Below are 17461 nucleotides of genomic sequence, written 5' to 3' on the forward strand. Positions count from 1 at the left end.
TTTCAATAGAGATAAGCCATATTAATTGTCCCAGAGCATAAAAGATGATGTATTCTATAAAACTAATCTGATCCTAACTAGATGTAGAGGTAAAAAGAAAGGAAGGAAGGAAGGGAGGGAGGGAGAAAAGGGGAGCGAAAGGGGGAGGGAGGAAATTAAGCCAATCTCAATTATTAATTCTGACACAAATGTCCTAATTAAAATATCAAATTGAGTCCACTAGTGTATTAAAAATAATGCCTCTCAGCCAAGTTAGATGTATTCCAGTAATACAAGGATAGTTCAACATTAGGATATAAAATATTAACAGAAATTACTAAATTTCTGGATTAAAGAAGAAATTCAATGCTATTATAGATGCCATAGCTATCCAAATTCATCTTTGCTTTGAAGAGTCCCAAATAGGCTGGGGATAGAAGGAAAACTTTCTTAATGGGGTAAAGGGTATCTGCCAGAAACACCCACCAAATATCATCCTTAATGTTGAAATGTGTTTCCATTACAGAGAGAAGGAAGGCAGTGATGACAATACCCTCCCCACTCTTTACTGTTGTATTCTGTGTCACAGATAGGAGGTATAGAATTTGTAAAGAAAGAGACAAAACTGCAAGGTTTGTTGGTGATGTGGTTGTATAACTAGAATATCCAAGACAATTCACTAAGAATAGACTTAGTAAAACAGTTTTCCTAAGTGTAGAATTCAAAGGACAAGATATAAAAAGAAAAATGGCTCATATAGCCACAATAAATGATAAGGACTTGTAATAATGGGGGAAAGAAACACTATCAAAACAGCCGAAAAGTCATAAAACAGGAATGAACCTAGCAAGCATTTTTAAGATTTATGAAGAACATTATAAAGTCCAGACTAAGGCAAAGAAATACCATGTTCCCATATAAGAAGAGTCCTTCTTGTAAAAATGTCTATTATCCCCAAATTTTCTAAAATATTCACTGTACTGCAAATCAAAATTCTCACAGGTTTTGTCTGTTTGCTTGCTTGTTTATAAAATTTACCTACATTCTTACACTCTCATCTGAAAGAGAAAAATGCCCAAGATTAACCAAGAAGAATTTGAAAATAATAGTGGTTGTGGATGGAGGTGAGGAGGGGCATTGAGAAAATTACCCCACTTAGGTATCAAAAATCTTATGAGTTAGAACTACATTGTCGAATAGCATAGGTCAATAAAAAGAATATTGACAAACAGAATATTGTCAAATGAATAGAGTCCCAAAACATACCCATACATATTTAGAAATTTATTATATCAAGCCATTGTAATTCATCAGGAAAAGAATAAATCCTTCAAGAAATGGGGTTGGCGTCCATTAAGAAAAAATTAAGTCATAGTCTTTTATTACAATATAATAATAAATTCCAGATGGCCTAAGGAATTAAATGCAAAAATAATTTTAAATATATAAAATGATAGCAAAAAATATAGAATATTTTAGTAAGATTAGGTTGGGAATGGTTTTCCTAATGATATATAAAAGTCCAGAGAGCATTAGCAACATGAAGATTAAAAATGTCTGTTCAATGAAAGCTATAATGTACATAGCTAAATGACAGATAGCAAAAAATTATTTCTGATACAAAAATTGATTAAAGGCCATAATAAACAAACACTGCTTAAAATTACACTTTGCAGAAAAGTATTTTTAAACCAGCAAAGGCTGTGAACAGATAATTTACAGAAGAAATGCAGATCATCAATACACTTATTAAAGGATGTTCAAACTTATCAGTAATCAGGAAAGTAAAAGTTAGAAACTATTTTTTGCCCACAAGATGAACAAAAAATAAAAATTGGTGATATCTAGTATTAGTGAAGTTAACAAGTAAATGGGCCCTTAGCAATTTTGTGGGAATATAAACCAATAAATCTTTATTAGTAGGGTAATTTGACGGTACTAAAATTTAAAACATGCATATCAGGAATTCTACTTTTAAGAATTTACCCTATAGAAGTATTCTTTCGTGTTCAGAAAACAGTACAAGAATGTTTCTCGGTGGTGGTGTTTATAATTGTGAAAAACTGGACTTTTAAATGTGCATCAACTGAGAAGTGGCTAAATTTGTTATGATAATTTAATTCAATGGAATACTCTGCATCCATTAGAAAGTATAAAATAAACATTTATATGCATAAAGATCTTTAAAAGAAATAAAGTAGGAGAAAAGACAGAAGAACAATGTGCATAATATGATTCCACTTACACTTTTTTCTTAAAGAAAGGTCACATAAATATGTACACTGAAGTACATAGATAATAAAGACTACACAGATATATACCAGTCTATCAACAGTCGTTACCTCTGGAGAAGGAGCTATGGGAGAAAGTGGGGAGGGGTGTGAAGGAAGACTTTCAAAATTTATTGTGTATATGGTTTTATATCAACATGCATTCATGTAGTAGTTGGTCAAGTATAAAAATAGCAATAATTCACAGAAAATTTTAAAAAGCCAATCACACTTAGTTGATAATAATATCTTACAATTTTCTAAGTTGTCATACTTCTGTTTATGCTTACTGATGAGAATTACTGGTCTTTCCACTGGATGTTTGGTGTTTGCTTATAGGCTAAGATCTTATTTTGCTTAATGGGATTTTTTTCCCATCATTTTAGGTAATTCTTTAATATTTCTTTATCATTTTCTTCTAACCAAGTAAAACTCGTCCTCAAAAGGGACTGCTGAAGTCTCCACAAAATAATACAGTAAAGGAGAGTAACTCAATCACAGGCCACTAATTTTCATGGAGGTGAAGGGCATTGGTTTGTCCCATTGAAATCTGCTGTTTCTCAGGTGGCAGTGCTCAACTGCCTGATCCAGTTCTCATTAGTCATTTATTATCCCGCCCCTCCCCCACCACTCACAGAGTCCCATTTCAAAATCCAAATCTTTTATCAAAACTAAAGGTAAACAAGTGACAATGTTCCTTCCTCTTCCCTTAGCTAACACCCTGCGTCACCCTCAGTGCTCAGCTTTTACTTAACTTGCCCACGGGGCGTGGGCAGTGCCACCACAGAGAATGCGGAAGGGCTTCAGGGCTTTAGAAAGTAACTTCTTAGAAGGTAAGAAACCTGTTTGGGACTGGAATTTTGTGTAACGCTTGGTACAACAAAACACCAACATAAGATCTAGATAATTTCCCCCTGGCCTTTGAATAAAATCCAAACTCCTTAGCCTGTCTCTCGAGGTCGTGTATGTTCTAGTAGACTCTGTGACCTCATATCATAACACATCCTGGTCACACTGGCCTTCCTTCTCACCCTTTAGCAGAAAGCAGTTCCTCCTCAGGGCTTTCGCAGTCCTCTGCCTGAAACATTGCTCCCGGCCCCCTGCCAATCTTCACTGGTCTTGTTCTCTCTCTCTCCAAACGTCAGCTCTAATATTACCTACTAGAGAGGCCCCCAACTATTCCCAAGTGAATGGACATAGGTGTTAAACAAGCCACATCCAAATGCAACAGCTCTGGGGAGAGCTTTCACCTTAGAGTTCCCTAAGTAGACATCCTTTCAATCTGTTCACCACCCAGAGCTCCCTGGATTGGCCCTGCCACCTGTGGGGGACTTGCCTTGGACAACAGTAAGAGAATCAGCAGAGCAGGGACAGCAGGAAGCAACTTAATGGAATGTTCCTCGCTTTCTCCATCTTTCTTTTCAGAATCTAGAAAGGTAGGGGTCTATGTGTGTATGTGTGTGCGTGCGTGCACGCAACAGAAGGAACTACAGAAGAATAAGGCAACGTCTTCGAATATCAGAATTTCCTAATTTACTTCTGTCCCTATCTACTTAGAATTTTTGAAAAAGACATGAGATCTCAATTCTACAAGCATTTACTGAATATATATATTCATAGTAACAGCTAAATAATGTGCTAAAGTGTTTAATCTCATCGAACCATGAGAATAGTATTATATTTATTATTCTTTCCCAGATGAGGATACTGAGGCTAACATACTTGCCTAACATTACCCAGCTAATATCTAGGACATCCAGGATCAGAATCCACATCATTCATTTCCAAGGAGGACAAGGTTAACCACCATGTAGTACTGCCTCCCCCAGATCGTGCTATCACTCTGGGGTTATAAAGATGAGCCAGATATGACCCCTGTCCTCATGGAGATAAGAGTCCAGTAGGAAAGATAGAGAGAGGAAAAAATGTCTCATACGATAGCAATCAAAAAAATGACTCTAACAAATACTACGGATTTACCAAAGGGGGGCAAAGCATTTCCTGAAACTATGTCAATGCCATATTGACGACAGACACACAAGAAGAATACAATGTGACGACAGAGGCAGATTGGGGATTGTAAGCTTTGCAGATGCAAGCCAAGGAACACCGAGAATCAATGGTCACCGCCAGAAGCTAGGAAGATGCAAGGAAGGATTCTACCCAGAGTCTCAGAGGGAGCATGGCTCTGATGACACCTTGGTTCATACTTCTAGCCTCTAGAACTGTAAGAGAAAAATATTCTGGTTTTGGGGCCAACCCCAGGCCCCAGTGGAAAATTCTGTGCGTTCTGCTTCAGCAGCCAGGGTTCATGGGTTTGGATCTTGGGGGCAGACCTACTCCACTCATCAGCCATGCTGTGGAGGCATCCGACATACAAAGTGGAGGAAGATTGGCAGGGGTGTCAGCTCAGGGCAAATCTTCCTCACACACACACAAAAAAATTCTCCTGTTTTAAGCCGCTAAGTTTGTGGTAATTTTTCACAGCAGCCCTAGGAAACTCATACACTATCCATTCCTCATTACACTTAGAGATATTATGACAATATTAAAAGTGGAATGTGCTATCAATCTCAAGAACAGGTGATTATTCAACACCTCCTTGGTCTGGATATTGATTCAGAACACAGTGTCTTTGAGATAACAAGTATTGAAATTTTATATACAAATACATGGCAAAGAATGGTGCTGAATTCAAAAACAGTGACACTTTCTCTTGAGCCAAGCCCTGAGACGATTCTATCTTACTAATGAGCTGAGGGGTTGGGGGGAAGGTTGTGAAATGAATGATTTAACCTAAGATAGTTGGGCAGCTGGCCCAGTTCCCAAAACAGAAGCCTGGGGAAATTGCCTTGAAGTCCAGACAGTTTCCAGAGGCAGCCAGCTAAGACTGCTCTCTCGTCAGCAATGGAAAAGTACAGAAGCTACCGCCTCCCTGGGCAAGCACCTGACCACGTGGTTCTGCCAGTGTCAGCTGGGAAGTGAGCCATTTCTCTTGTCTGTCAAGGATACTATGTTCTTTTCAGGAGTAGTGATTTCCAGTGTTGAGCAAACCCATCAATTACTATATGTAGGCCCATTTACACCTCTGATTATAAAAAGGAGATTTTTGAGATAAAACCAGTGAAAGGAAGGGAGGACTGAGTAAAAGACAGTAGCAATGATCTAGGCTCCAGTAGATCTTGTTTCTCTCCCTAGCTCTACCACCTACCAACCCTTAGGGCTCTGGAAAACTCAGTGCCAGTTTGGGATATGTTTCCCCATATACTCAACGTAGGGAGAAATGCCACATCATTAAAAGAATCAAAATAAATGACATAGGAAATGTAAAAGGCCTTTGAGAATGTAAAGTCTTATAAAAATTTAAGGGTTTTAAAAGTTCCCTGATGGATGACAGAATTTGACACAGAACCTACATTCCTCTGGTACCATATTTCTAAAGACCATTATGGTCCAATTCCATTATACACACCATAACAGTGGTGACATAGTGATCCAAATTCAGAGAACACCATCACATCAGCTCCTTCACATAGTCTGTAGCACCTTCCTGACCTGTGTGCAGCATCCTTTCACAGCTGTATATCCCTGTGTGTGCACCCTTACGTCAATACTGCTTATGAAAGGAGTAGGACCAACTGGGTCTGCTTGAGCTCTTGGGCCCCTGGGTGAGTTAGTTAACTAATCTGTGCTTCATTGTCCTCAGCTACAAAATGGGACTAATTATACTACATATCACCAAGTAAAACATAACAGTACCCAGCACATAGTAATTGCTCAATAAATGTTTCCTGCACTCTTTATTGTTATTACTCACAGTTTGCTTTCCAGCTACCTTAGACTGCTGTGTTCCCTGAATACACATGGTTCTTTCCAACTGCTCACCTTTGTTCACAACATATTGTTCCCCTGGATTTACCTACTCCACCTCTACCTCTAGAAATCCTACCCATTTTCCCAGGCCCAACTTAAATGCCACATCCTTCAGGAAGCCTTGCCTGTTATCCCCAAGCAGATACGAGCATCTCCTCCTCAGAGCATCGAAAGCATGGCTCGGGGAGGGTCTCTTATGAATCACATTTTGCCTGGTTAAAATGACTTGTACTTGTTTTTTCGTCCTTAAAAAGTTGTGAGTTCACCTCCCCCATCCCCCAACCCCACCCTGAGACAGAGTTCTTTTCTCATTCATCTTTGTGTCCCTCTAGCACTTAAAAGAGTGGTTTTCTCAAAAGACTGCTCAGTAAGCATTTGATGAATACATTCATAATCTACCCAACGCTCTGCCAGTTGATTTATTCTCCCAGGGATTCTTTACTTTGGCCAACGTAGGTATTTGATGAATAATATTTACTGTTTTTTAATATTTAAATGTAGCTTATGTTTACCGGATTGCTTGGCTTAACTATAATGAGTATGAAACAATTGAGTAGTTTGAAAGGAAAACCCGATAGAGTAACTATACACATTTTATGCTTTATTTCTATGATGATAAGGTGCCATCAGTTGCAATATTCAGCCCTGATTTACTAACTACTTTTCAAGGAAAACTTGCATGTTAAATCGACCCGTAGATGGCAAGAAGAATCCTAATTTCAGAAGTGTGAAGTGTGAAGAAGATGTGCATCAGAATTGAAGAAGTGCTGTTGGGACTCTTTTCTCCCAACCTAGCCTGCTCTGTGCCCCAACATGTACACGCACTAAACTGGACTTACCCAACCAGTCCCGTAGGCAGAACGCAGCCTCCCATCTCATTTGTCTCAGGCTTCTCTTTTTCATTTGACTGGACCTCACGTTTTGTCATTTCTGTCTCTAGAATGTCTGACATCTGTCTTCTCCTTTCCCTGACCACCTGCATCCTCCAAACTCAGCCCTCAGTTTCAATCCTCAACACAACACAATAGCGGGCAACTGGTCTCCCTGTATACAGCTCCCCAACCTAACCATTCCAATTCTGTTCGACCCATGCCGACTGAATTAAGTTTACACTTCTTAGCCTTGTGTTAAAAATCACCCACAATCTAATTCTTACCTAATTTTCCAGTCTTAAGTTTTAATCTAAATAAATTGATTTAGAGGCTCCAAGTTGTAACAGCCTTCCTCCTGAGAACATACCTAGCACTATCATACCCCTGCCTCTTTGTTTAAATTGTTCTCTCCTCCTAAAACCCCCTCCCCATTTCGATTCATTGAAATTCCCTCCACTTTTAAGAGCTGAACTCAAATGTCACCTCTTCCGTGAAGCATTCCCTGATGACAGCAGCCAGAATGTCTTATTACCAATATGGAACTCCTCTGAAATTTACTATCTGCCCCACTCACGGCCCTTGACATGGAATCTTGTTTTGTATGTATTTGTGACCCAAGTAGACTTAAACAAGATCTTGGTTTAGTAAAAAGTGGATGAATATATGTCGAATGAATAAATAAGATTGCTGAAAAAGATAATCTGGTTGATTAGATGTCACATGGAGGTTTATGAGGTGACATGGAGGGAGTCAGAGCAGATTAAAAAGACTGAAATTAAGAATTTTATTTTAAGCTATTTCACATGCTCATTTGGTGGGACACAGAAGCGTCGTAGAGGAACATGGGCATGTTTAGGGATGCACTAGAAGGTGGAATAGCCATTGTTCCTGACCAATTTGTATTGTTTAGAGCAAGCAGAGCAAGTGAAAAGTGGAAATGATAAGATGTTAAATAATCTTGGGGTTGGGGAGGGGGACACTAGAGTGTATGTAATCACCAAAAGACCTGCGTTTAGGTTACACTGTCAGAAAAAGATGCCACCATCATTTTACAGGAAAGAAGGAAGGAAGGAAAAATACGCCATTTTACAGAAAGAGAAAAGGAAGCATTTTCTGTCTTTCCTGCTGGTGATATAACTTCAGCCGACAAGCTCTACAACATGGAGAATTTCAGCACCACCCTGCTCCATAACACGGGAGAAGAATAAAAATGAAGTCTGTATAAGAGATGCATCTGGAGAAAGGCAGTAATTATGGCCAGGACTGATTAAAATTCTCACTAGGACCTCAAAGAAGCACACTGATCATGGCTAAGCAGTGAAAGGAAAGCATAACAACTGCTTCCCAGAGCATGTGTGGAGGGAGGAACAAACACAGGAAAATACATCACTGGCTTCCAGCCACAAACTAAGAAACTGAATGAAGGAAAAGCCAGATTGTATCGATCACTTGCTTCTATTTATGATATGATGTTCAACTCCATAATCGGAGTGTAGGATGACACTTTACTCCTGGTAAGCAGATTGTTCATATTCGCCAGTCCTTCTCATGCTGCTGTATCTCATCTCCCTAAATAATAGCCATTATAAGGGCAAAGTGTGTTTGTATCACGTATTTTGTCTCACTCACACACCTGGCAAAAATTTCTGTACGCATTACACACCAATACGCAACCAGATAGGCAATGCTTCCTTCTCTCTTCACTCCAGAAAAACAGATCCAAGCTTTTATTCCAAGAACCAGAGGTTGCAAGGTGCTTTTTACCAGACTAGACTCCCACCTCTGGCTTTGAGAATCAATTTACTAGCTGGCTTTTAGAGTAGATTATTAAAAACAGACGCTTCTGAAATTTTCTTTCTAAAATGCAGGGATAACATGAGCAATGGTGTTCACTACAATTAACTTTGATCTGTTTGTCAATTCCAGCTAACTGCTGTCTTTATCACACCCATGCCTCTGAATTTTTCAAAGGGTAAACATTCCCTTAATTAGTAAATTGTTCACAAGTGCTTACCATTTTAAATTTGTCACTCTGCACTGGATCGTTTGCTTGCTGTTTGCCATCCTTTGCTTAATGGTTTAGCTTTTGGAACATGGTTCACTTTCCCAAGGAACTGGAAAACCAAAACCACCTAAATGAGTGAACTCCCCAGGAAAGACAATGTACTCGTACAGAATGCTAGGAGTGTTGCGAGATACACTAGGTGGTAAAATAGCTTTGTCATTTTCAAGTGAACTTGAAGAGTGTAAACTTCTCTTTTCCTCCACTTTTGTGTGTGTGTATGAGAGGAAGATTGGCCCTGAGGTAACATCTGTTGCTAATCGTCCTCTTTTTGCTTGAGGAAGATTGTCCCTGAGTTAACATCCATGCCAATCTTCCTCTATTTTGTATATGGGATGCTGCCACAGCATGGTTTGATGAGCGGTGATCCAAACCCGCTAACCCCAGGCACTGAAGCCGAGTTCATGAACTTAACCACTATGCCACTGGCCCGGCCCCTCTTTTTTCTCCACTTTTAAAATGTGACTTTGCTGATTTTCCCGAGGGCAAGAATGGTGTATGGAACCTTTGGACCACATGGAGATCACTGAAGATCATCTAGTCCTCTCTCAACCAACCCTGAGGCCCTCTTGGTCATCCTCCAAGCAAGCAGTAGTAAATTATTTATTTGATTCCATGGGTTCCTGAAGGAGTTAGGTGCAGAGAGGAATGCAATTTCATGTTGCATTGCTTTTAAGTACTGGTAGTCTGTTAGCTTATTCAGTTCTGTAATTGTCTTTCTTTTCTTTTCCCTTTTTTCCACTTTTTTGCCAAAACTCTAAAGAAATTTGCAAAGAAACACACAAAATTGGCATGCAAACCAGGTTTGAAGAAAAGTAGGGCAGGCTCAGAGGAAACCAGTAGACTCCCCAGAAGAAATTGTACTTGGCATTAATTTTTCTATTTACATTCTTTTTTTTCTTTTTTCCAGCTGGTATTTGAACACTGCTAAGAATAAGCAAGACACAATGGGCTTTACAAAGGGAAGGAAAAGAAGATAAGCATTGAACCCAAATGCCAACATCATAAATTGAAGAAAATTTCCCCAAATTCTATGAATGCTTCATCCCTAGCTTTAAAAATGCTGTATTTTTTTTCTTACCAAGGCTAACTCTGTACCCTCTGCACATTTCTTCTCCTTCTATATCCCTGGTAGATGAGAAGCCATTATGAAATTTGAACTGAGATGACCTTAAAAATCATTTTAGTGATATGGACAATTTGACACAAAGAGGTGAAGCGACTTGCCCAGAGCCTCGTGGATCATTGGGAGTAGCTGTAGAGAAGGTCCAGGCCTTCTACTTCCCAGACCAATATTCTTCCCGCCAAATCACACTACCTTTTACTGGAAGCTCATCATTAGAACCCACTTTGCCTTTTTTTCATCCTTCCTCATAAACACAGCCTTCTAAATTATCAATCATTTTTATGGTCTTTCAACTAATCTCTAAGATTTTGACATGGCATAGATATCAGGTAACTTTTCAACAGAATATAAGATCATCAGTTCATTTTTTCATCATGGTATCAAAAGTTCCGGCTTCCTAACCTTACTAATTTTCTATTCTTCCTAGTAAAAATAATCCTTTGCTGCTATTTTCTGACTTAAGACCAAATTCTCATACATATTTCTGTTTTTGCTCTTTTCCTACTCCTTTGCATGTGCTACAGATCAGATTGCTAGGATTTCTGGAGCTTGACATAAGAATCGTTCAGTACTCAATCCTGCTGCCTACTGCCTGTCATCCATCCGTCAATTCAAAAATGAATATGTAGGAATGTATTTCACAGTCTTGGCAGGACAAATTTTTAAAGACTCTGACTGATTTACAACATTTTACTAAATTGCTAGAAATATACTCTGACAAAAAATAACCCTCTATATTAAAACATAATTACAGGAAAGCAAAAAAAAAAAAAAAAGGTTTCATTCTTTAGGCACCTGGAAAAAGTCCCAGATAAAACAACACTAAATGAAACACTGATTTTCTTTTTGCCTGTTCTTGTGAAATGAATAAATCTAAGACACTTTTTAGTGCTTGATTATTTGAGGTAGGGTAGGAAAGGAATAAAATACAGACTCAGTCAAGGTAACTGGAATTTCATTGAAAAATAAAGTAATACGTTAAAGTAATAAAAATTCATTGCACTAAATGTGCACACTGAATTAGCATGCCCTTTTTTCTTGAGAAGGACAAATGATGTGGATACAGAAGGGATCTCACATCAATATTCTCATTCCTGAGCTGCTGCTGTCTCAGGTGGAAAACTAGGGAAATGCAAAGTTAATTTAATATACAAATAGTAAAGTTTAAAAAACACACATAGACATCGCCACAGTCTTTTTGTTCAATATCAGTCTACATAGGAATGGGAATTTGGGGTAGTCATTACAGAAATGTTCTAAGTGTGCTGCCTGGGAAAATTATGCCTTCTTTTCTCTGGAAGAATAAAATGGAAAGAAAGAAGAAGAAAGAGCAGCATAAGGGGAAAGAGGTGAAAAATAAAGGAAAAAAGGAGAAGAAGAAGGAAAAGCAGCCGGAAGAGAAGAAGGTTGAAGACTCTTCCTAAGTTACGTGAAGACTTTCTAAGAGGGAGAAAGATGATCCAATTTGACTCCCAAATTCTTTGTGTGTGTGTGTGAAGAGGATTGGCCCTGAGCTCACATCTGCTGCCAATCTTCCTCTTTTTGCTTGAGGAAGATTGTCCCTGAGTTAACATTTGTGCCAATCTTCCTTTTATTTCATATGTATGATGCCACCACAGCATGGCTTGATGAGCAATGTGTAGGTCTGCACCTGGGATCCAAACCCGTGAATCCCAGGCTGCCAAAGTGGAGTGCATGAACTTAACCACTACACCAGGAGGCCAGCCCCCTAGATTCTTTTTAACTTTATAATTTATGTCTTTCTGTCCAACTGTCCCTTCAAATCACCTTTCTATTCACACTGAAGTTCATCTAGAATCACAAAATCAAAAAATATTAGAATAAAAAACATCCTTGGGACAAATCGCTTCCTTTGCTTCATTTTACAGACAAGAAACTTAGGTAGAAACAGGCTAGCTGATTTGCCCAAGAATAAATAGAAAATTATTCTAAATAAATTAAAAGAAATGAAATGATTCCAAAACAAAATTACTCTAGGAATGGTGTGTGTGTGGGCGGGGGGGTGGGAGGTCCTTTATATCAGTTTACCAGTAATTTATAACTGAATATTTAGAAAAGATATATTGTCTGTCCTTGAGTGTTCAATCCCATGGGTATGAAAACACTCAAGTTGAAGGACTAAGAATGTCCTTTTATTAAAAGTTGTCACAGGAGTATCTCTTCCTGGTCCTTGAGTTTCTTAATAGAAGAGCTGGAGCTGAACTGGTTGGTGAAAAGCAAACTTCCTCACACTGAGTTTATTTCATGTAGAAGAAACTTAAATACAGAAAATAACTTTAAAGTAAAGAAAGCCCAAATTTTAGCCTTTCCTAGGTTGTGGATATCGGAAGAAGATTCAGAGAGAAATCAGGAAGAAGCGAAGACTTGAATGACAGGTTTGGAAGAAAGCACGAAAACTGCCCTGATACTCATCTTTTGGTTATCTAAAAGAGGACATGACTGACGTCCTCAGACATCCAGAAAAGAACAAGATGGTTATCACTCTTCAAGTGAGTACTGGAGGTGGCACTTTCCAAAGGGAAGACCTCTCAACGTTAGCATACATTCTCAAGGGAATTTGTGGAGTGTCTTTTTCTGAAGGTTTACAAAGCTGGGCGAGACATCTGGGGAAGGGGGATGGATGAAATCCAGTGACTACAGATAAGAACTGAGCATATAAGAAGTGAGTTTCTCCAAGCACTCATCTGGCCCTAACAAGTCAAGCAAAGGATCGAGAATGTAGAAAAAAACATATATATCCTATTATCTTAAAAAAAAGGACATCGCCTTAGTCTTCTCCTAGCTTTTGCAAAAGAGAACACACTGTTTGCATCTACAAGGACTGGAAGATACTATCGAGAATTATGGGTTTGTAGGGTCATAGTTCCTGCCAGAGTAACCTAATTGTCTTTGACTCACTTTTAATCTGGGTGGATGTGGTGAGAATGGCTGATGTTGCTTAACAGCATTTAGGGTTCATGTTAAATATAGAAAATTCACAAAAAGATTCTTATCTATAGAGGAGTGGAAAAGATTGTTACACATGATGAAAGAGTGAGAGAGAGAGAGGAAGGTGGGAAACGTCCCTCTTCCTGCCACATATTTCATCTGTGAACAAAGCTCCCACTGGCCTCAAAGAAAGGTCTGCGCCCAAGAGAAAGAGTTGAATGTGTGGTGAGGACTGAAAATCAGGGCCATTATGAATAACATTACCAAAAAAGTATATTTTACCTGACGGTAGCGATGGAAAAATGACGCACTATTCAAAACTGAAAACAGGATAACTAAATAGTGTTACAAGGTGCAGAGAGAATTAATTCTGAACACTATAATCTTTCATACAAGAGAAGAAAGATTTGGAAAAACAAATCACAAGAAAGAGTTTTCTTTAACAATAGCAGTCTTATGACTTTAATACACAATTCTCTGCGACCTTAATTCTCAGACTAGCTTGCACATCAGTTGGATCTTGTTAGGATAGCTGAAGATGGAAAGACGCATTGGTGGTCTCACTTCTCATAAACATACCACACGACAGAGCTCACCTCTAAAAAGGGATGAGGAAAATATATATACAAAAATATTTAAAGACTTCTCATGTCAGCATATTTAGTAAACGACCATTGGCGTTACTCTATATTTGGAGTTTGTGTCTACAAGAGCTGTTAGTTAGAACTGATAAGCTCTAACGCATAAGAGCAATCGTACACTCAATTTGTGATAAAACAGTGCTATTGTCCTTTGACAATTATATCTCTTAAACATCCTTTATTAAAGCACATTTAAAATTTTTGACTTAGAAAATTTAATGAGAGTAATTAGACACCAAACCAAATATACATTTTCAACACACTTGCTTTGCAACTTTATATACAGAAAACTTGAGTTGATGGTCTAGATTAAATTTGACTTTCTCCCAGAGAAAATCTGTGAAAATTCAATTCAAAACAACAATTTTTAGCAAAGGCCTACTATATATCCAGCTCTAAACTAACGGAAAGCAATGCTGAAGTTATTAAAACCTCATCTCTGCCCTGCATGAGCCTACAGTTTAGTAAGAGATCAAGATGTCCACTTCCATAGAGGACAAGACAGAAAATGGCACAAAGCGCTTCAAGACAGAACCAAGAGACTAACTTCTTCTTGGAATGGGGGCAGGAGTTGCCTTTGAAAGAGAAAACAAGTTTAAAGGATGAGTATAATTTCAACAGTTAGATATGGTGGTCAAGGAAGAATTAACATTTCACAAGGGAATAAGAGTATAAGGAAGGTCATAAAGAGGAGAAAACACAGAGGGAAAATTGATCAGAGATTGGGTATGAGGCCAGTGTTTCAGGAGTGTGGGCTGCTTAGCAAGAGACAACTACCAAGGACCCTATTGGGGCTGGATGGGTGAGGGCCCTTTTCTACCATGCTAAATAATTTGGACTTGACTCAACAATCAAACAGAAACACTAATTTTTGAGCAGAGGCACAGGGTAACTAAATGGGAGTTTTAAGAAAATTGACTTGGCAGTGGATTATAAGATAATTGGAGGGGAGAGAGCTAAAGACCAGTTCGACTAATGCCATCATCTTAGAAATAGGCAATAAAGGTTTAAATTATAGCATTGTCAGTGGAGGAAAGGGGAAAGAAGCCAGAAGCACAGGTGAGGGATAAGCGATAGGACTTTGTGATTCTTAGGTGTAAGGAGCAATTGGAGAGGGAGTTGATGACTCTGAACTATCCTGGGGAACAGGAAGGATGATGCAATCATGAGCAGGAATGGCAAGGAGCCTAATGATTTTGCTCCATTGTCTGACCCTACTTTCATTGTCCTTACTGCAGTTAAGCTCCAGCAAACAGTGCTCAACCTCTGAGGTCCAAAAATTAAATCACATTGGGAAAGCTAATTCTCTCTTTATCCCACACTACAGGAGCCATTTGCAATGGCAGGTCAACAAGTATCAAGATTCTGTAGCTTTCCAAAAATGATAATTCTGAGAGCCACACTAAACATGCACTTTGAACTCTACTAGATAATTGACTGTCTGGCCATCTCTTCAGATCAATGTCCAATCAGAGAATCTGATCTGGGCATCAAAAGGCTGCCCTGAAATTCATGTTTCAGTTGCTTCCTCTCCCTATATCAAGCAACCTCAATAGTTATCATGAAGTCATACTCCACCAGTGAATCTTATCAGTAGAGGAACAATATGAACGGTGATGGACAGGCAGCTGGAGGTTGGCCTTTAATGACCTATTCAAAAGTAATGGTTAAAGCAGTTTAAATGTTAAAAATAATGATAAAACATGAGCCACCACCTCCCCACCCTTGTCAACATTAAATTAAAGGGGAAATGGAGTCAAGCAATACTATGGATACCCACTTGGGTGGAGAAGTCAGTGTAGGCAACATGACAGAAAGTTTGTACAGATATCCAGAAATATTTAGCCAAAGATGTTGACCTTGTCTCTCTGATAGAAGTTTTCTAAGTAGACTTAAATATGAGCACAACAAGCTCTTTTTAAATTGTCTCTCTCATTCTAAGCCCTCCTAAACACATCATCACTGGACTTTAATAATTGTTTGCTCTATTGAGGCCACACTGAGAAGAACAGCAGAGCCCTTGGCACTGGAATGCCCTAGTTAAGACCCCTAGGAGGGAAGACCACAAATATGTGCACTGCAGATGTACATGTGAATGTGGTGGTGGTAGTTGTATGTGTGTGGAGGTTTATTCCCAGGGGTCAAGTTGGTCTGATTTAGGGTTATCAGTTCAAGCGATGTGATGCCAAGAGAGAACAAACATGTCAATGTCCAGTGAGGAGAGGAGATCAAGAGCTGACTGAAGAAACCAAGTGTGAGAACATGAAGGACAGTGTAGAGGAGAAGATAGAGATACAAAAAAGATATAACAAGAATGGGTTCTGAAACAAATTCTGTGATTAGGACCTACCATCCTATCTCCACATGTCTATTACGCATAACTTACTTTGCTTGGCTTGGTCAGGAGAAGTGTTCTTCAGTACCAAACCTCAGCTGGTGTTACAGACCTAGCCTCGATACCAGAGGGCCAACGTAGATACTCTCAGTTGTTCAGGCTCTGATAGGCACCTATAACATTTATTCTCGTAAGACCCAAGAGCAAACAAGACACAGCCTTCATACTCGGCTCTCATCTTTGGTACCCAGAGTTTCACTTCATACTAATTTAACCACTGCCAAACATGCAAGGCTTTTGAGCAATTCAGGTGAGCTTCACTAGAATAGGGGAGGGCTTTACACACTGACTGTGATTCCTAGAGGATGCACAGTTTCATTGCACCTGCTCGCATGAAACTCAGCATAGCACTAGCTCATTTCCTTTTCGCAATCAAAATGGCACTTCTCAGAAACCTCCTGGACAAAGAAGACAGCTCAAAGGCATCTGCTAGTTACCCCAAGGGAGTCATTTTATAAGTACCTTTTCTAGCAACTCCTAGCAATTGTCCCTGGTGAGATTTTATACCCTGGGTCTCACTTTTGAGATAATGGGTAGCATCTTCACAAGCATGGGCTACCACCTCCCCTCTCTTGTTAGCCCAGCTCAGCACCAACAGCTGCCTCCTCCCAACTCTGATTCAACAATTCAATTTCCTGGACACTAGTTGAGTATCTACTGTATACAAAGCTAAGTGATAAAGGTCTGGACAGTAGAAGGATAAGCCTAAGAAGAAAACGTACTTGTGGCAAAATGTATTTTCCAAAGATGGCCTCATTGATATAGCCCATACCACACACTCTCCTTACAATATGATTTTTGAGAGGCAAGATGTACATTCTCTCCCCTTGAGTCTGAGTAAGCCTGTGGCTACTACAGAAATAATTCTATGTAACATGAAAGGGTAAGTTATAAAAGCAAGTACAGCTTCTTCCCAGTTCTCTTGGGATGCTTGGAATCCATCCACCATGCTCTGAGGAAGCCAAGCAACTACATGGAAGGACCATGTGTAGGTGTTCCAGCCACCATCTCGCCCAAGGTCCCAGCTGAGAGCCAGCATCAAACACCACACATGAGAATGATTGAGGCTTTAGATGATTCCAGACCCCAGCCTCTGAACCCAGCTGATGCGGAGTGGAACAAAAATGAATGTTCCTGTTGGGCCCTATCCAAATTGCAGATCTGTGAGCAAAATAAATGTTGTCATTAGTTTCAGCCACTGAGTCTTGGATCATTTGTTACTTAACAATAGATAAGCAGAACAGCATACATAGCATGACCTCAGAGAGCTTACAATCAATTTAGAAAATTAAGC

At 39.2% G+C, this 17461-nt stretch overlaps 1 protein-coding gene across 4 annotated transcripts in view; it reads right to left on the reverse strand.

Moving 5' to 3' along the window:
* The window catches only part of CYTIP (cytohesin 1 interacting protein), a 67002-nt gene that overhangs the window by 32663 nt on the left and 16878 nt on the right, over positions 1-17461 (reverse strand). For 2 of the 4 annotated variants that reach the window (XM_070507801.1, XM_070507802.1), the window contains one exon: positions 9009-9108. The exons of the other annotated variants lie outside the window; for them this stretch is intronic. In XM_070507801.1, the coding sequence (XP_070363902.1) occupies positions 9009-9011 (3 nt within the window). In that variant the 5' untranslated portion in view covers positions 9012-9108. The remainder of the gene's footprint in view (positions 1-9008; positions 9109-17461) is intronic. 4 annotated transcript variants of the gene reach the window in all.

This window comes from Equus asinus, chromosome 4, assembly GCF_041296235.1.
Source record: "Equus asinus isolate D_3611 breed Donkey chromosome 4, EquAss-T2T_v2, whole genome shotgun sequence".
Classification (NCBI taxonomy): Eukaryota; Metazoa; Chordata; class Mammalia; order Perissodactyla; family Equidae; genus Equus; species Equus asinus.